At 39.1% G+C, this 21,349-nt stretch overlaps 1 protein-coding gene across 1 annotated transcript in view; it reads right to left on the minus strand.

Moving 5' to 3' along the window:
* Nucleotides 1–517: 517 nt before the first annotated feature.
* tspan12 (tetraspanin 12) overlaps nucleotides 518–21,349 on the minus strand; it is a 32,717-nt gene continuing 11,885 nt past the window's right edge. The window contains exons 4-7 of the mRNA XM_022671882.2: nucleotides 14,245–14,310; nucleotides 9,449–9,556; nucleotides 6,477–6,620; nucleotides 518–2,885 (exon numbers count right to left, since the gene is read on the minus strand). Coding sequence (XP_022527603.2) covers nucleotides 2,565–2,885; nucleotides 6,477–6,620; nucleotides 9,449–9,556; nucleotides 14,245–14,310 — 639 coding nt within the window. The 3' untranslated portion in view covers nucleotides 518–2,564. The remainder of the gene's footprint in view (nucleotides 2,886–6,476; nucleotides 6,621–9,448; nucleotides 9,557–14,244; nucleotides 14,311–21,349) is intronic.

Below are 21,349 nucleotides of genomic sequence, written 5' to 3' on the forward strand. Positions count from 1 at the left end.
TCTCTGTCTCTCCCTCGCCCTCTCGTAGTTGGTATCTCTCTCTCTCGCCCTCGCGCGCCGCACTCTCGTCGTTGGTATCTCTCTCTCTCTCTCTCACCCTCGCGCTCCGCGCTCTCGTTGTTGGTATCTCTCTTTCTCTCTCTCTCTCGCCCTCACGCTCCGCCCTCTCGTAGTTGGTCTCTCTCTCTCTCCCTCGCCCTCTCGTAGTTGGTATCTCTCTCTCTCTCTCTCTCTCGCCCTCGCGCTCCGCGCTCTCGTCGTTGGTATCTCTCTTTCTCTCTCTCTCTCTCTCTCTCTTTCGCCCTCACACTCCGCCCTCTCGTAGTTGGTCTCTCTCTCTCCCTCGCCCTCTCATCGTTGGTATCTCTCTCTCTCTCTCTCGCCCTCACGCTCTGCGCTCTCGTCGTTGGTATCTCTCTCTCTCGCCCGCTCTCTCTCTCGCCCTCGCGCTCCACGCTCTCTAGCCAACATTCATTTACAGTGATGTCTGCCATTCATGACACATAATGTGAACTAATTCACGTTCAAGTTCTTTATTAAAAAATGTGTTGCGTTCAGTTCAACGTTGAGCTTGTACAATGAACGCATTCATGCACAACACTGTGGTGTCATACTGGTGGATTTGTGTGTTCAACATCAACCTCTCAACCAAGATTCTAAAGAACTCACCAAAAGGACCACATACTTTTTTAGACACAGATATTTAATGTTGGATGCTTTTGCTTAATAAATAAATATCTACTGATTCGTGTAATCTGTTTAACTGGCTTCTCTTTATCTAATTCATAGAGAACTTCTGATCATGATCTAATCACATATCAAGACACATATCAATTTTTGCACAAATACAGAAAATTGTGAAGGCTTCACAAACCTTCTAGTGACACTGTATCTTCTAGAATAATAAACCATTCTGGACATCCTTGTCATGACAGTTGTAGGAAACACATAAGTCATGTCAAATATAGTTCACTATATTACACACACACATGCTCCGTATGATTGTATGTACAGCATTCTTGTCAGTCTCAAAGCTTATAAGCGTGTTATAGGGCCTACAGTGTGTTCAACCTTTAAATACACTGACATGCCAAAAGTCATGGGATAGCAATATGTACTGTGAGTTGATTCTAAAGTGTTAGCTTAGGGGGACAGCATTGGAATTCTCGTGTCTGTTTAAGTTGTGAGGTGATATCTTGTGAGTTTCTTTGATTTTACCAAATGAAAAACTTTGGGAATATATATATATATATATATATATATATATATATATATATGGAATATATAAAATAATATATGGATGATCACAAGCCATCAAGCCAAGCTAAACTGCTGGATTTTTGAATGATCCAAAAGCAGTGAGAAAGACTGGTGGAGGAGAACATGATGCCAAGATGCATGAAAAAACAGGGTTATTCCACCAAATATTGATTTTTGAATATGAATTAGTTTCTTTGTAATATTTGAGGTCTAAAAGCTCTGTATCTTTTTTGTTATTTTAGCCATTTCTCATTTTCTGCAAATAAAAGCTCTGAATGACAATATTTTTATTTGAAATTTGAGAGAAATTTAGTCTGTAGTTTATAGAAAAAAATAAAATGTTAATTTTACATAAACATATACCTATAAATAGCAAAATCAGAGAAACTGAAGTGTTCTCTTAATTTTTCCATGGGACATCATGCTAGTCCTGTATCCCATGACATTTGGCATGTCAGTGTATATGATTTTCTTGTAGTGGGAAACATTTTAGCTTCCAAATCTAGAAAAAAAATATATAGAATTTTTTTATAATTTGCATCACAGTGATTTAAGACATGTAGACATACAGTCCAGAAGTGAAGCTCAGAGCAGCTGGAACTTGTTATAGCTTTCTATAGACAAAATCTCTTTTTTTTTTATACTCTTTTTTAAGACTAAGGTTTAAGTATAAGTGTGTGTGCGTGTGTGTGTGTGTGTGTGTGTGTTTGTGAGTTTGTGTGTGTAATTTTATTTAGTATAGCCTTAGAAAAACGCCACATAGCATCCTCCAGAATATCCTAGAGAAGTCCAATGGCATGTGTGTCTGTGGCTTATATGCGAAAAAGTGGCGTTCTGTATGGAGCACATCCAGTAGGCTCTTGGTAGCTGTACTGATGACCGAACTCATCTTCTCCTTTCAGTTTATTTATTTATTTTCTTTTTATCTTTCAGAGTTTACCAATCAACGATGAGTCCAGTGGCTCCTCAGACACACAGATACGTTCCATTTCTGTGTTTCTATCCAACAGCACGAAGAGTATGAACGCTCCAAAGCCCTCCAAAGCATGTTGCAAAACAAAATGTGCTGTATACTTCCTTGCCTCATTGCAACAGTATCCAGCGAGCTGATAGTTTTGCAAAAAAAAGAGAAGGTTTTGTAACTTTTCCACAGTGTTACAGTACCCTGAAGAAAGCAGCAGCTGTCAGCTCGCAGCGGGTGTCCTGGCAACCGACTGGCTGTGCAGGGTTGCTATGATACCGCCGCGTTCATTACTGTTTGTCCAGACGCTGAGAGATCATCTCGTATAGACCTCAGGTGGCTGCTAGGAGAGCTGCTCCATCTCGAACTGGGCGTGTCCATTCAGGGGGGCGCTGCCCCAGGCCTCAGACGGGCGTGGGTGCGTGTGCACGTGGCCCGGCTTCTGGGGCTCCTCTGGAGGGCAGTGTGAGTGGGTGTGGGTGAGGGTGAGGGGGTCCGGCGGGGCGGGGTCCGGAGGCTTATGGTCGTAGTAGAGCGCCCAGAGAAGAGTGAGGGTTAGGGTCATGGCCAGGATCTGGGCCACGCCTATAGACACGCCCAGAAAGCGGAGCACCTGCAGCTGCTTCGTGCCCCGGATAAAACTGTAGATTTTAGGACCACAGCCCTGTAAAGAAGACACACACACAGAAAATACTTAAAAAAGTGAATAGTGTAGATATGCACAGTTTAAGGCAATGAAACTGAAACACCTGGTTTTAGACCACTATAGTTTATTGTCCTGACGGACAGTTCTGGTGGAAACAGGAGAGTTGAGGTGCACAATGAATTCTGCCGTGATTTGATCAGCCGTGGTTTTATGTTTATTTGGATACAATCCGGGTTAGCACACAAACATCCGTTTCAGACAGCTTCCTCTTACAGCGTCCACAGTTAATCCTGTTGGATGTGGTTCGTCTTTCTTGGTGGTATGCTGACATTACTCTGTATACCGTGGCTCTACCCTTACCCTGCTAATTAAACCTTCACACTCTGCTCTTACTGGTGCAATAATGTGCAATTAATGAAGATTGGCCACCAGGCTGCTCCAATTTAGCCATGAAACCTCCCACACTAAAATGACAGCTGTTTCAGTTTCATTGTCCACCATTGCCTTGTATCTGCACTGTTTAAATCAGGGCTATTTGCGGCCTGTTACCTTTTTGGAATGGCCCGCATATTTATTTTCATTTTAAAAAAATAAATGAAAGTTGGCTCACTATTAAGCAGATTTTTTTAAATGTGAGATTCAAAGTTTGAACTTTAGGTGTTGTATGACATAAACCCAATCTAAAATGCCCACATTTCCTTTCGTTCCTGCATTACAACTACATTAATGTTCCTGAGCTTTTGAGAGAGCATGGCAGCTCCAAAGAAAGGAAAAATGGACAGCAAATGCAGAAAATTTCGATGCCCTAACACCAGGAGGGTGAAGACTAGCACATGCCTCCTCGGATACATGTGAAGTCAGTCTCCGCCTATTTTTGAAATGCTGCTAATACAGCTTTACTAAGTAGCATCACAGCACACTCAGAGGAAAGCGCAGCGACTCGGTTCTGATACATCAGCTCACAGACGCCTTGTGCTGATCTACATCACCCTTTTGAAATGATGTGGGGAGAAAATGCTTTCTACCCACCCAGTTGTGCTCTCTCTGGGCTCCGGTAGCTGATGGCAAGTTACATGAACAGGATTCGAACCGGCGATCTCCTGATCATTGGGCTGGATTTTTTTGGCAGGATTTTTTGATGGGAAAATGTTTATTTTTTCCACATACTCAAAAAAAGTCCATTTCAATCCAAGTATTATAAAAGAAAAAAGGTGTTTTGCCATCTCTAGCTGTCGGCTACGTAAGAACTGAGACAACATCTGTCAAACACGTCTTGTTGATAAAGAGTAAAACTGTTTGCAATGTTGTTGTTGTTGTTGTTTTTTTCAAATCCTTTATTCCTTTCTCCCGCTTGAGTACCGCTCTGAAGATGTTTTCTTACAAGAGGAATGAAACAGATTAAATTTAAGTATTAAAGTGCATATAAACTACTCCACAGGGCTTGTTCTTTTTTTGTGTATGTTTTGTTACGCGTCTCTCGACAGGAACAAGAACACATTTATAACATTTCTGAAGCTTGTCAGCACAACAGCTGCCACACTAATATGCAAGCCATGTAACGCTCATCCGCTCTGTGTGTGCATCCGTATGCGTGTATCCGCGTGAGTGTGCGTGTGCATATGTGTGTGTGTGTGCGCGTGTGATATTTCCTATGCAGATGGAGAAATGCGGAAAGGCAGGTACATTATTTCCTGGCAGTGAGAGATTTGTGCTTTAGTGCAAGATGCCTGATACCACTCCTCCCCCAGCAACAGCCCAGAGAGAGAAACAGATAACAGCCCAGAAAAAAGCTGTGAGTGAAAATGCGGAGAGATAGCGCGAATGAGAAAGATGGTGAGTGAAAAGAGAGAGAGCGAACGTGAAAAAGTCTGTTCTCAGCAGACTTAACAAACCGGATCTAGCCTGTCCTGTCCTTGGATTAGTACAAAAGGTAAGCAGTGGCAGCTGACAAATGAACACGTTTTCTATACGTGGAAGTAAACTGGAAAACTGGTTGAAGAAACAGTGAGTAAGTGAGTAAAACAGAAAGTCTTTTAAGGGGAAAGAATATACAGCTCTGGAAAAAAAAAATAACAGATCACTTAAAAGTGATGAGTTACTTTGATTTTACCAAATTGAAAACCTCTGGAATATAATCAAGAGGAAGATGGATGATCACAAACCATCAAAACAAATTGAACTGCTTTGATGTTTGCACCAGGAGTAAAGCAGCATAAAGTTATCCAAAAGCAGTATGTAAGACTGGTGGAGGAGAACATGATGCCAAGATGCATGAAAACTATGATTAAAAACTAAAGTTATTCCAACAAATATTGATTTCTGAACTCTTAAAACTTTATAATTATGATTTTTTATTACATTGTTTGAGGTCTGAAACATATTTTTTTTGTTATTTAAGCCTTTTCTCATTTTGAGAAAATACATGCTCTAAATGAAAATATATTTAATTTGGAATTTGGGAGAAATGTTGTCTGTAGTTTATAGAATAAAACAACAATGTTCATTTTACTCAAACATATTTCTATAAATAGCAACATCAGAAAAACTGATTCAGAAACTGAAGTGGTCTCTTAAATTTTTCCAGAGCTGTTTTCTGTGACCAAATAAGTGAAAACACAGAAGGATTTATACCAAACGACTTAATTAATTAAATAATTGGCTTACTTTTAAGTTTTAAATAATACATAAATAATAAATTCAGCATTCACTTATTTTGCTTGGTATCAGTTTACTGCCTCTCCAGTGGCCTCAAACCTGTGTACAGGTCTAGGAAAGTAATGTTAGCTAATGTGAAATAAATCGCTAACATAGCCTTTCTCTGTGCAGGTTTTACTAGCATGCACTGCCGAGGTACATTTATGAGTAGAATACAGCTACACTAAAGTAAATTAATGATTCAAATAAAATAGCAGGTTTGTCTGATGGGATATTTAAAAAAGAAATGTTTTCAAAAACGCGATTGTAAATTGTAGGTTTGTACTAAAATTTTCTCAGAAAAGCAACAAAATAATACACTGTGGTTCAGTTTGACTGGTTTTGTAGTTCGTATGTGTAGGGGGTCCTCACTCGGTATGAAAAAAAATGGATGCACAGCTGTGTGAGATTACAGTGGGAAGGAATGTGTGTATGTGTGGGTGTGTGCAACAATTTATATCTGTGTGTGTGTGTGTTTGCTTAAGTTAGAGTGCACCCTCGCATCTGTCAGTGGGCGATGCTTCAACACACACACAGGTGCTTTTCCGTGTTGTGAAATGGCCTCAAGAAACAGAGTTTAAGTGGTACCCAGCAATCATCTAATGCTGACAGCACTGTCTAATTACACACACACACACACACACACACACACACATTAAGAGTCTCCTCACTGCCTCTTCTCATTCAACCCTCTTCCCTGTCTTCTAAGTGTTCTTTATCTCTCCATACTGAGCCACACTGCATAACAATTACCTCCTACAACAGAGATACAAATAAACCACCATCTGAAGCTGATCCAGAACCAGCTCTCAGCGCCTGCAGCTACCCAGTGTTCTCTAATTACTCCAGGCCACGGGTCAGCACGCCGGAGGCCATGATTCCTCTGATAGTGTGTTGGCCACCAACCAAGCTCACCTCTTGGTAGAGGTCACTCAGGTCGCGGTGGTGAGCGTGGCGAGCGCAGCCTGGATACTGATCAGAGCAGCAGGAGTCCGGGGGCCACTCCATCTCGGTCATCTCCAGCCAATCAGTGAAGTAGATCACCCCGCAGCATTTAAACTGGAAATAGAAGTGAGGATATCAGGTCAAGTTGCCCAAAAAGTAGTAAGGACATTTAACCATTTGAACTGTTCTTTCTCTAGGGTAGAATGTGTACAACTTGCACAAGGTACAATTACCACGCCCATCGTGGTTGCACAATGAAACTGAAACTAATTGATTGTGGTGACGGACAGTTCTGGTGGAAACAGGAGAGTTGAGGTGCACATTGAATTCTGCTGTGATTTGATCAGCCGTGGTTTTATGTTTTTTAGATACAATCCAGCTTAGCACCCGAACATCCCTTTCAGACAGCTTCCTATTACAGCGTCAACAGTTAATCCTGTTGGATGTGGTTGGTCCTTCTTGGTGGTATGCTGACATTACCCTGGATACCGTGGCTCTTGATACATCACAAAGACTTGCTGTCTTGGTCACAGATGTGACCCAATGACCCTGGTTTTTAATCACAGTTTTCATGCATCTCGTCATGTTCTCCTTCACCAGTCTTACACACTGCTTTTAGACAACTTTATGCTCTTGACACTCCTGGTGCAAAAATTTAAGCAGTTCAGTTTAGTTTGATGGCTTGTGATCATCCGTCTTCCTCTTGATTATATTCCAGAGGTTTTCAATTTGGTAAAATCAAAGAAACTCATCCTTTTTAAGTGGACTCTTATTTATTTTGTTATTTTTTTAGAGCTGTATTAGTGATCTACATCCCTATTTAAACAGCACTGTGTATGTAAAAACTCATAAAACTCATAAAATCAGTGTAATTCAAGAAGGTAGTGGAGAGCATGCAAGGCCAAATATCAACAGCGCAATTAACAATAACATGAGTTTAAACAGAGGGAGAGTAAAAAAAAAAACAGGCAAAATCTAAAGAGGAAATTTGGAGATTAAAACAGGTCATATACAGGTACGAAGGGAAGAGGTAAGTGCTTATTGCTCAATATGCAAATGAGAAGTCAAGTACTTCACACAGAACCAAGTACTCTCGACTTTGTGCAAAAGTACTTTGCACAAAATTCTTGTCATGTTTTAATTGAATGTACTTGTGCATCTCAAAAAAAAAATTGAACAGCATTGAAAAGTTACTTTATTTCAGTAATTCAGTTCAAAATGTGAAACTCAAATTTTATATAGATGTATTACACACAAAGTGATCTATTGTAAGGTTCTATTTCTTTTATTGTTGATTGTTGATTATGGCTAACAGACAATGAAAACCCAAAAATCAGTGTCTCAGAAAATTTGAATATTATATAAGACCAATTGGTACTTTTGGCAGTGTGGGCAGTGTGCCAAGTCCTGCTGGAAAATGAAATCCGCATCTCAATAAAAGTTATCAGCAGAGGAAAGCATGAAGTGCTGTAAGATTTTCCTGAAAAAACACTGAACTGACTTTGGACTTGATAAAACACAGTGGATCAACACCAGCAGATGACAGACATGCATACCTGTCAAGTTTTAGATTTAAAAATAAGGGATATTTTCCTCTGTACACTTAAAGCCGTCCCACCAGCCCAACGAAGGTTCAGTATCCCTTACATTTTAAGACAGGTTTACAAAAAATCTAAAATAACCACAAGTGAACCACTTACACACTACAATCAGATTATCAGAATCTGAAATGTTGTTTGTGGACATTCCTACATATGTCATTCTTTTAATACAGCCAAATTAAAAATCCTTTTCTTTTTAAAAAAAATTAAGATTTCATGTCTTTTTTGTAATAAATGCACTCTTTTATATGATATATTTTTTATTTATTTAATGGATTTAAAATTGAACAAAGGGTGCACAAATTCTGCAAAATGACTGTTGGTGACCTACACATAGTATCATGAGCTTTTACTAAAAGGACATGGACCAGATATGTTTCATCAGTAAAAATTTGTCCTAAGGGGCCTACACAATTAATAATTTTTAATTAATACTTCTTCTTTTTGATCACTCCACCCCTGATCAGTTCAGTTCAATTCGGTCCTCTCCACATTTCTAGTTTAACTGAGTCACAAGCTGTAAATTTTTTTATTTTAAAAGGTTTAATCTGTGTGTTTTATTTTGGAGACGAGTATTTTTAAGCAGCTATCAGAAAAATCTCATCACAGTTTCCATGATTAGCCTACCGTTACCTTTCTTTAAGAAAAATCGCTGTATATCCAGATCTGTTTTAACATCAGCAGCTCCAACTGCGACGGGGGGCTTCCCCACACTGACCCTCCTTTGCAAGCTGATTGGCTGTTTCTCCTGAAAGGCGGGACTTTCTCCTTGAACCGGCTCCACGATTGGTTAAGAGACACAGAGCGGTCAGTGCCCTGTCTCCTCAATAATATCTATTTTTTTATTTTAATATAATACAGGAAATTTACGGGAAAATACTAATACGGGAGGACGGCGAGAAAGAGGAGTAAAATACGGTAGTTTCCCGGCCAAAACGGGAGACTTGACAGGTATGGACATGTCTCTCCAAACCAACACTGATTGGTGGAAACTTCACACTAGACCTCAAGCAGCTTGTACTGTGTGTCTCTCCACTCTTCCTCCAGACTCTGCTCCCTTGATTTAAAAATAAAATGTAAAATTTACTGATGATCAGTGATGGTTTGGAGAGTCATGTCATCTGCTGGTGTTGATCCACTGTGTTTTATTATCAAGTCTAAAGTCAGTGCAGTGTTTTCCCTCTGCTGACAACTTTTATGAAGAAGAGGATTTCATTTTCCAGCATGACTACAGTGGCACACTGCCAAAAATACCAATGGGTCCACTGTGTTATATCAAGTCCAAATTCAGAGCAGTGCACTAGTATATTCTGTCCACTCCAGAAAAAGATCAGTTCTCACCTCAGTCTGAAAAGAGTTCCAGGCGTGGGTTAGCCACTGGTAGCGCTGTAGGCCATAGTTTGGCATGCGTGACTTCAAACTGATCATATCTGACCTCTGAACTGACGGCTGCAAAACAGAGAATACAGACTATTATTAAAGCATTAGCAACATAATAACAGACAGTTCAGATGTTCCAGATCAGTGGCGCAAAAAGGGGGTCTGCAGCATATGCGACGCATAGGGGTGCTGAACTAGAGGGGGCGCCAAATCGATGTGAGAAAATTATTTCTAGTCGGCAGTTTCTGTAAGAGTTTCTGTTTGTTCATGTATAATAATACACAGGGGTGTCGCCTGACCTGGGCTTCCGGGGCTTTAGCCCCGAATACATTTCCAGTAGCCCCGAAACGTTTAGCTCAGCTCAGCTGTATTATTAGTGAGGAGACAGGCGGCTGTCCACTGTGAATGGAAAATCTTTTGATGCGAATCACGGAGCCAGTTCAGGGATAAAGTTTCGCCTTTCAGGAGAAACAGCCAATCAGCTTGCTGGTTTTGTGGAGCACGATGGGCTTGTAGGGAAGCCCCTATCCCAGCCTCCCACCGCCTTGCTGGGGAGGATTTTTAAGGGGTTTAGCTCTGATATTAAAACATATCTGGATATACGGCGATTTTTCTAAAAGAAGGTAACTAAACTAACCATGTAAACTGTGATGATATGTTTCTGATAGCTGGTTAAAAAGACTCGTCTCTGAATCAAAACACACAGATCAAGGTTTGAGAATGTACCTGATCAGTTTTTATTAATTTAGGATTGCAGGACTTACTGTAAGCTATAATTAACGAAAATGTATTTAGCTAACCACTAATGACTTTCTTAACCCTGGTCTCTGCCCTAAAATTGTATGTTTTCCACCGGATCCAACTGATCAGCTAATAAACTAATATAAATAACTGGGCTGAGCCCCGGATTTTTACATACCCAGGCAACGCCCCTGATAATACACATCATGAAACAGAAACACAGCACTAATCAGGCACCCATCCACTCCTTCCTCATCTATCCTCCTTCACTTCCTCATAAAACACAGGCACTTAAGAACACGCCCCCTAGAGAACGCGCCCAGGCTCACTTTAACATGCATTTACTTTAGATAATTCTTTATAATGTAATCACATAAAAAAACACATTAGACAGTCTGTTTGAGATTGGGTTAAAAGGATAGTTGTGTACAGTTGAACTAGAACAAAAATAATTACCTTGAAGTACTTGTTTGCCCGATAATAACCGATAATTCTCATGATCACTTTATCAACCAGTGACAGTCTCTTATTTTTAACAGTCTCTCCCTTATTCTAGCAGACCGCTGGGGCAGACAGCAGGCATCAATGGTAGCACTGGCCCCGGGCAGGGGCTTTATTCAGGCCTAATGTCCTCTTCAGAAGTACAGCAATCCTCCCTGCTATTTCGCTTTTGTCACCTCCTGAGATAAGTACCCGTCTCATGGAGTACCCACAATGCCCCTGGGGCCAGGTGTGTCACCCCTTCATGCCGGTGAATGGAGTAGATGCTGATAGCGGAAGCGGGGGGGGGGGGGGGGGGTGGGTAATGCGGCTCGCTGGAGTTACTGATAGCCACATAGCGATGTGGGGTTGAGGAGAGAGGGATGGAAGGGACAATGGGGATAATGTTGCGGGGCCAGGTGCAGAGGCGTGGGTGGATAGCAAAAAGACAAACACTCACACAAATACGCACAGGTCACTCTCGGTCACACCTGCGCGACGACGGCATCATATCAAAAGCATTCAGGGGACTTTCAGTAGCTGATAAGACCCGGCCTTAAAGGAGAGTGTGTGCGTATGTGTGTGTGTGTGTGTGTGTGTGTGTGTGTGTGCGTGTGTGCTGGAACATTTTCAGGACAAAAGCTCACTGAATTTGTAGGAAAACCAGAGAAAAACAGGATTAGCTCATGCTGTCAGTAGCAGTAGAACAGCCTGAATAAAGTGCTTTTTGTTTGTTTGTCTTTTATTCCGTAAAGTGCTTTTTTTTTGCTTTTTGTTTTATTTTTATTTAGCTTAAATTTTTATTTTCTGAGCTTATGATTTTATTTTTATTCCATATTTATAAAGCGCACTATCAATAAACATTTATTTTATGGTCTATTTTCATACATAAAGCACATTTAAAGTGAATATAGTAAGAGGGGAGATAAAGTAAACAGAACTGTAATACTAAAAAAATATATATTTTAAAGTCAATTGAGTGCTGGATGTTAATTTACACAGATTTATTTGGGTGAATAAAGCATTTATATATATATATATATATATATATATTGTTTTTTTAATAGCGCTGTTAGCAGCAACGATTAGTGCTAGTAAATCCCACCTGACAGCGCTACACTGAGGAACCCTAAGTGTTAGGTACCCAGTAAGTTAGGGCACTATTAGATAGCGGTTCCACTGGTCCCACGTAGCTTGTTTTAACACAGTAAACATGCAAACTATAGTCCGATATACTCACCTCTGAAAAGTGAAAGAGCTAGTGCTGCAGTTAGCAGCTAATGCTAATACTGCTCCGATCTTGGTGCTGGAGAAACTTCACTGAAACTCCTTTATAACACTGTACTTCAGCATTAGAGTGTCTTTACTGCTTCTTAATACCTGACTGAAAGAATTTTATACATAAGGACGGACCAGATTATAAGGCACATTATCAAATTTTTTGACAATTAAAGAATTTTAAGTACACCTTATAGTGTGACAAATACGATACATTTAGATATGGGTGTAGATCTCTGTATGATCAGTGTATTACTACTATTATTATTATTATTATTATTATTATTATTATTATGTACGCAAGTAAGGTATATTCTTGTATAAGAATTAACATACAGTAAAGTGTACAAAAACTACATGGACAGAAGTTTTCAGACACCTGCTCAGTCATTGTTTCTCCCAAAATCAAGTATATTTAAATGATTTTTAAACTTTAATTTTTCTAATCTGCAGGGAAGGATTTACACTATATTTTGGAGAATTGTTGCAAGAATTTAATTGCATTTACTGATATTAACGTTATTAGAGTCAGGATGTTGGATGCATGATCACCACCCCACCTCATCATCCCCATTTATACCCCTCTAGCTCACGTCTGGTATTAGGCATGGTGCTAATATGTTCACATACTGTATGTCTGCTGCAGAGATGCCTATTCTATTGGCAAGATAGATAGATAGATAGATAGATAGATAGATAGATAGATAGATAGATAGATAGATAGATAGATAGATAGATAGATAGATAGATAGATAGATAGATAGATAGATAGACACAGACAGACAGACAGACAGACAGACTCAACTGATTTCTGTAATGGTAACTGGCATATTGAGTGATGTTAACTTTTAAATAAATTAAATAATATACACACCATCAGAAAATAGTTGTTGTTTATCTTGTTTAACTACTCTAGCAGGCTCTAGGAAGACTGATTTACTACGAAATTGTACTAACTAATTAATTATCAAATTACTTGCCAACTATTTTAATAACAGATATCAATTGATTTTGATTTTCAATTTATTTTTGATTTATTGTAATCCATTTAATTGAGTCACTGATGCAGCCCTACTCTGCACACCACTTCTGTAGGTGTAGTTCCTTAAATATTGCCCAAACTAGTGTAATCTTTATTAATCATTTATTGTTCCTGGTAACTGTTATCTTTCTTCCAAATAGCACTTTTGTGCTTAGTGTATTTTATTGGATTTTTTCTTTTTTTTATAAATTTATTTACAATTTCAAATTTTTATATGATTTTCTCCTCAATTTACAAGGCCAATTTCCCAACCATATTATTAGGACTCCTACTATCACTAGTGATGCCACAACACCAGGAGGGTAAAGACTAGCACATGCCTCATCTGACTCCACCTATTTTCAAATTACCGAGTAGCATCACAGCTCACTTGGAGGAAAGCGCAGCGACTCGGTTACATCGATACATCATCTCACAGACGCAGCCTTGGCTGATCGACATCACCCTAGGAGTAATGTGGGGAGAGAGAGAGAGCGCCATCTACCCACCCATAGAGAAAGCAAGACCAATTGTGCTCTCTCAGGGCTCCAGCAGCTGATGGCAAGCTACATAACCGGGATTCGAACAGTGCTACCCAGTCGTAGTGGCAGTGCTTAGCCTGCTGGACTACTCCGAGCCCAGATTTTGTCTTTTATAAGTTGTTTAAAAAAGTAAAACCATTTGTGTGTGTGTCAGTGTGTGTGTGTGTGTTATTTAACCCTAAGGGTCAGTCTTATCTCCTCTCTGTCCACTCCAGCAGTAGCAGATGCTACCTGAACCCACCCCCCCCCTCCCCTTTCCACCCCTTCCACCTTTCCTCCTCCTGATTACAGCTATACAGATTTAGATCAAGCTCAGCCCTTTATGCTAACAACCTTTCAAGAGCACATTAGCATCCCACTCACACACACACACACACATCTTACAAACATGCCCCCCTGCCGACTGCCCCCCACTACGCCAGTAAAGGAAAGTGCTTGAGCCAGGCCTTTGAACTCCTAACGGTTAAGATTAGCTGGAGAAACCCGATCTGAACTGCAGCAGCAGCAGCAGCAGCGCTGAGAGAGAGAGAGAGAGAGAGAGAGAGAGAGAGAGAGAAGAGAGAGAGAGAGAGAGAGAGAGAGAGAGAGAGAGAGAGAGAGCTCATACGGATGCAGCTATGCTGCTTAGTGTGTGAGAGAGAGAGAGAGAGAGAAAAGTGATAGGAGCTCATCGTGTTATTCATAGTGCTACTCACCTCCTCGTACGTCCACACTCCACTGGCCAGCTCCACACAGAAGATCACCAGCAGACTGCCAAAGTACTGTGGAGACACACACACACACACACGTACAATTTATGAGCTTGTAATTAATTGTCATATTGGACACTTTAGTTCAGAATAGTATAAAATGCATAAAATCAAAGTATGTAATTGATCTTAAAGGAAACTGCAATCTTATAGTCATAATACATTATTACTGCACACAAATAAATACATTAGAGCTACACTAAACATTGTTTTTAACATCAGTTTCACAATATGCACAAGTAAGATATACTGAAGAACAACATGCAATGTCTTTTTTTAATGCATCACTTTTTTTTAATATATTGCAGCCCTAGAATACATTTTATGCAAAAGGAACAATCTTCAAACACGCTCACAAGATCTTAAAACTGTAGGGCGCACTATCAAAGACCATCTATTTTATGGTCTATTTTCATACATAAGTCACACCAGATTATAAGGTGCATTTTAGGCAACACTAGTAAGGAACAATGGTGTCGCCATGTTTCTCTTCTAATTCAAGCAGGTCTCACCGCTAGGGGGCCCCTAAGTAAATAAACCATTTTCTTTTAAAGTCAAATGAGCTCTAGATATTAATCTACACAAATTTCTCTGCAGAAAACTGTTGATTTGGGTGAGTAAAATGCTTCCATTTATTAACAATATTCCGTTTAGATTTCCAATATTTTCAATAACGTGGTTAGCAGCTAGCGGTTCGTCCCTTGTAGCTTGTTTTAATACAGTAAATGGGCAGACTACAGTCCAATATACTCACCTCTAAATGCCAATAGAGTTTGCGTTGAGGTTAGCAGCTAATGCTAATACTGCTCCATCCTTGGTGCTGGAGAAACTTCATTAAAACTCCTGTATAACGCTGTACTTCAGCGGAGTGGCTTTACTGCTCCTTACAACCTGACTGGTTTATTATATATATAAGGTGAACTGGATTATAAGGCACGCTGTTGATTTTAAGGGAAATTTAAATAATTAAAAATGTGCTTCATAGTGTGAAAAGTACAGAGCAAAAACCATACTATAATGTGTTTAGGTTCTCTATTAGACTCTTCTACCTACAGCTGCTCCACCTTGTAGATAAAATAAAGTCAGAGACAGAAGCTCTGAATCTGTTGCTGCACAGTTTGTATTGGTCATCCTCTAGTCCTTCATCAGTGCTCACATAATACTGGCCACTGAAGACTGTTGGTGAACTGTTCTCGCTGCAGCTCTAACACTGAGGTGTTTAAAAACTCCAGCAGCACTGCTGTGTCTGATCCACTCATACCAGAACAACCCACACTAACAGTAATGACCCACCACCTAAATAATAGCTGCTCTGTGCTGGTCCACTGGGTTCCAGGCCATTAAAGAACAGGGTGAAAGGAGGATAATAATAAAGTATACAGAACTACAGTCTGTAACTATAGCAGTTTTATTATTAGTGAATATTACCAAGAGTAGCAGCAATGATGTCAACATATTATAAAAAGTGAGAGTGTGATGAGAGTGAGAGTGTGATGACAGTGAGAGTGTGATGACAGTGATAGTGTGATGAGAGTGAGGGTGTTATAACAATGAAAATGTGAGAACAGTAGCAGGTTACAAAATACAACATTTACTATAATAGGTTTTATAACATCTCTACTATAATATGTTCTATATGCACAAAAAATAATACAAGCAACTGAACTACTTTCTTACTTTAACACATCTAAATACAAAATAAACAGGTTAGAAAAATAAAAGCTATATTTTACATTAATTTAAACATCAAGCCCTTATATAGGTTTAAATAGGTTTAAATAGGGTTTAAATTATTATTTAAATGATGAGTGTTTTTGCTCATGATTCAGCTCATCCTAACTTTTCAAACACAAGGCATTCCTGCTCTACATTGTTTCATTACAACTTCATGCTGGATATGGATCTTATATCATCACAGAAGCCAACAATCGATGTTTTACAGCTTTCTCTGCTGTTTCAGAATCAAACACAGCTCTCTTCATCCTTCTGAACACATCTAACATTTATATTACAGATTTCAACATATTATTTGGTAGCTGTCCAGTAAGAAATACATACAGCCATGAAAAAAATAAGAGACCACTTAAAAATGATGAGTTTCTTTGATTTTGTCAAATTGAAAAACTCTGGAATATAATTCAGAGGAAGAAGGATGATCACAAGCCATCAAGCCAAGCTGAACTGCTTTGATATTTGCACCAGGAGAAAAGCAGCATAAAGTTATCCAAAAGCAGTGTGTAAGACTGGTGGCGGAGAACACGATGTCAAGATGCATGCACTTTATGAATATGAACTTGTTTTCTGAAAGCTCTGGATCTTTTTTGTTATTTCAGCCACTTTTCATTTTCTACAAATAAATGCTCTTAATTACAAAATTTTATTTGGAATTTGGGAAAAATGTTGTTCGTAGTTCATTTTACTCAAATATAAACCTATAAATAGCAAAATCAGAGAACCTGATCCAGACACTGAAGTGGGCGCACCTATAGGAATGAACTCTGATGATTGACTGTTGTCAGGGTTTAAATCAGTCAGTGGAGCTCCTGTGTTTTCCAGGTCACTTTCTGACCAACACGCCCATCAGTGTAGATTTATTCCTTTAAACTCTCTAACACTATTTTCACAGCGTGGGCACAAGGAGTGAAAATAGACTTTTGACTGGGTGTAAGATAGCAAAGAGCATCGCGAAGCGTCTTGTGCAGGGTGTGTATGATAGAGCTTAAAAAAGTGAGAGAGACACAGAGACGTAGAGAGAAAGATAATTGGCTGCTGAATAGTATCCCAACTCATCTCAGTGATTATGAGTTATTATGAGTGATGGGTCAGTAGAGTGGAGACAGACTGCAGTAGTAGGAGTTCAGAATGGAGGAAAACGTAGTCTTCACACACACACACACACACACACACACACACACACACACACACATACAAGCAGTCAAATCCAAATTAACACTTTCCATCACACTATATCGTCTTTCCTGCTAAAGTCTCGTCCTAATGCACAGGCGTACACACACTGTCACAGGCCACATTGCGAGGTTTATTAAGATGAATGCTGGTGTCAGCCGCAGTGTTTGCTGGTGAGTTAGTGCTGCAGGTCTGGCTGACAGGTTGTTTATTTGGAATCTCTAAATATTAGTGTTAAACAGATGGCCGATCCTGCGCTTCAATCCATTTGCCTTTTGCCAGACACACACGCACACACACACACGCACACACACTACACAAGAGACTAAACATGCGTACATTCACACATCCAACGAATGCAGGCCATGAAAACTTGCTATGCTTAGATTCTACACCCCCCTCCCTCTAAACATCTCTCTCATCTAAATCTGGCAGAAGTGAACTTTTAACCTGGGGAGCATCTCTCTCTCTTTCTCTTACACTCTCTCTCTCTGTCTCTCTCAATTCAATTCAGTTCAAATGTGGCTTTATTAGCATGACTGTTTTAAAAAAAACAATGTTGCCAAAGCACACAAATGTCAAAACCGAACCTATAGTGAAACAACGATGAAAATGTTAACATAAACATCAATTAATTAAAATAAAAAAATAAAATAAAAAATCACAATAATAAGAATAACAATGACAATAGTAAAAACAACAATAATAATAACAATAGTAATAATAATTATCAAGTATAACAATATTAACAGTTGTTTATTAGGGGAGTTACTCACTCTCTCACTCTCTCTTACACTCTCTCTCTCTTTATCTTTCTCTCCCTCTCACACTCTCTTTCTTTTACTCTCACTCTCTCTCTGTCTCTCTCTTTTACACTCTCTCTCTCTCTCTCTCTCTTTTACACTCTCTCTTTCTCTCCCTCTCCCTCTCTCACACTCTCTTTCTTTTACTCTCACTCTCTCTCTGTCTCTCTCTCTTACACTCTCTCTCTCTCTCTCTCTCTCTCTCTTTTACACTCTCTCTCTCTCTCTCTTTTACACTCTCTCTTTCTCTCCCTCTCCCTCTCTCACACTCTCTCTCTCTTTTACTCTAACTCCCTCTCTCTCTCTCTCTTACACTCTCTCTCTTTCTCTCTCTCTCACACTTCTCTCTCTCTCTCTCTCTCTCTCTCTCTCTCTCTCTCTCTCTCTCTCTCTCACTCTCTGGGCTTTAGGGGTTGCACGGGTCCCTGCAAACCTGATTGAGAATAGAATAACAGTAAAAGTTATAGATCTGGGTTGATGGAAATTTGCTTTTCTGTCCACAGTTCCATTGGGATCTTTGGCTTATGCTTCATCTACTGTAACATCACCTTTACACTACACTAAAGATGAAATCCTGCCTCAATCTAGTCAAAATGTCTAATAACTGAATATTCTCCATTTTCAGATTGTTGTAAAAATTTATTAGAAAATTAATTTCCAGACATTTTTTTTTTCATTTGTTTTCACCATTAGATCTCTGACACATATACACCATATCGACAAAAGTATTAAAACACATGCTAATTTACTGTTACTTCCGAAACAAAGAGTATTAAAAACAATTGGACTGTCTCTACTGTCAAAAGAAGGCTGTCTACTTGATTTTAGAGCGCAGCTGTGAGAAACTGATTAGTTAAATTAGTACCTGTTACATTAGCTATAGCTCACATTATTTCTCTGTACTATTGTTTTGTTCTGTTATTTGTTTGTTATTTGTTTGTACTGAGCGGGTCAACCCGAGTAGGATGGGTTCCTCTGACTGAGTCTTGGTTCTTCCTAAGGTTTCTTCCTCTTAAAGGGAGTTTTTTTTCCTGCCACTGTGTCACCATAAAATTGGCATCTCTGTGTTGCTGCTCATAAGAGGCCTGGACCTGTTTTTCACTGTAAAGCTGCTTTGTGACAACTTTTTATATCACCAACACTATATAAATAACATTTAATTGAATAGAATTGAATTGAGTGAATTAATCTGCAAATAAAGGTAATTTTTAGAGTTTATTACCATCTGCATTTTCTCCTTTAACATGTGAGAGACCTCATGACTTGCAATTTCCTTTCCCATGATAAGCATGCAGTTAGACAGTTGGGCCACTCTTGAGCTGCAAAGCAATGCACATATTTGTGTACAAGAACAAACATAAAAGTAAATTTACTCAGAACTGCATTTTTATGTAGTGTTTTTTACTCTCTAACTGCCTGTTAAGGTAAGTTACAAAACAGTCTGTAATCAGTTATTCTAATTTTACTAAATGTTAATTGTTGAATGTAATGTATACCTGTATGTAAAAATCCTCATTTCTTTTTTGTGTAGATGCAATAACACGATTTCTGTATGGCCCTGCAAAATGCTGGAATATATCCCTGTCTGTTGGCCAAGCAAACTTTCCAAGTGAGAAGAAAGTATCTTTTTATCTCTCTTCATCTCATTAACTCACACGTTCGGAGGGCAGTTTTACCAGAAAGTCTGTCACGCTTTCCTGCAGCGACAATTTGCACTTAAAGCAGAACGAGAGACAAAGACAGAGAGTGCAGGCTGATAATCAAAGCTCTGGGTCTGGATTTGCATTAAAAACATATCAGCAGCGGTTGACCTTGTGGGCGTGCGATGGTGCAGTAGCACAGCTGTAGGCCTGCGCCGCTCTCTGTGCTGCTCCTCCCTGTGTTGTGTATATTGAGATGCACTGTGTTTGTGCATGTGTGCGTGTGTGTGGCCTTGAATGCGAGAGGGTGTGCTTGTGTGTGTGTGTGTATTCTCATAGAGTGCCTCAGTATAATGTCTGTGTACACACCCTGTGTAGAGCAACTGGTAATGTTTGCATGTGTGTGGGCCTCTCAAATGCCCCCTCCTCTCCTTGAGATTGACCTGATAAATAAATATTTATTAAATAAGCCATTTATAAACATTTTTATACACACATGGGTATGTACAAAGTGCTAAACAGTACAAATCATCTAAAAGGCCTACGTGATTTGTCAAGTCACCACTAAAAGTCAAAACATTACGAAGCAGTTTTCAGACAGGGAATAAGCAAAGTCTTAAATAAGATATTTTCCTTTCCATAGAAAATCTCTATTTATAATGCTGTGCAAGACTAGGCCTAATCCCTGTCTAGGAAACTGCCCCTAAATTTAATACCTGTATACTACTTCTGATTGAGAACATCAACCAAAGGCTGTCAATGTAATGCATTGTAATGTATAGTAGTATATGACATATTGGTATTGGCTGGAACTACACGGTACTGAAGAAAAAAAACACTGCAATATTTTGTTGGCAATATAAATAATAGCCATATTTTCAACATATGCAAACTTCTGCTATGTCTGTTTGTGTTTCTGTATATTTGTCCTTTGCATGTATCCCATTATGCAATATGTTCTACAATATACAGCTCTAGAAAAGTATAAGAGAATTTACCAAATAAAAAAAAAACTCTGGAATATAATCAAGAGGAAGATGGATGATAACAAGCCATCAAACCAAACTGAACTGCTTGAATTGTTGCACCAGGAGAGCAGGCGAAAAGTTCCGCTCTAAATGCTCTAAATGACAATGTTTTTATGTGGAATTTGTGAGAAATGTTGTCTATAGTTTATAGAATAAAACAACAATGTTCATTTCACTCAAACATATACCTATAAATAACTAAATCAGAGAAACTGATCTGGTCACTTTTTCCAGAGCTGTATATATATATATATATATATTGCCATATAAAAAATAGGGTTTCCACCAGATTGCTCCAGCGATTTGCATGAGCAAATTGCAGTGACAATGCTGAAATAATATATAGTGTGCCATAGACTTTGACATTTATTCTGAGAGTTAAAAAAAAAGGTTTAGATACTGAGATTAGAAGCAGTTTTCTGCTTCTGTAATAATTCACTTTTTATGGTCTCTTGTCATTAAAATGTTTAAAAAAGTTAATGGTCACATCAAATCAATCATTTCATGTTTCATATGGACACTGCCTATTCCAAGCAGTGAGTCTTGAAATTCCCAAAAAGCACTATATGCCAGCTATAGAGGCATTTGTGTTTTAGTGTAAGGGCATGTGGTGTCATATGCAGGTATAATCAGTTAAGTAATAGGCCTTATTTTATTTTATTCCCTTTCAGAG

This window comes from Astyanax mexicanus, chromosome 2, assembly GCF_023375975.1.
Source record: "Astyanax mexicanus isolate ESR-SI-001 chromosome 2, AstMex3_surface, whole genome shotgun sequence".
NCBI lineage: Eukaryota > Metazoa > Chordata > Actinopteri > Characiformes > Acestrorhamphidae > Astyanax > Astyanax mexicanus.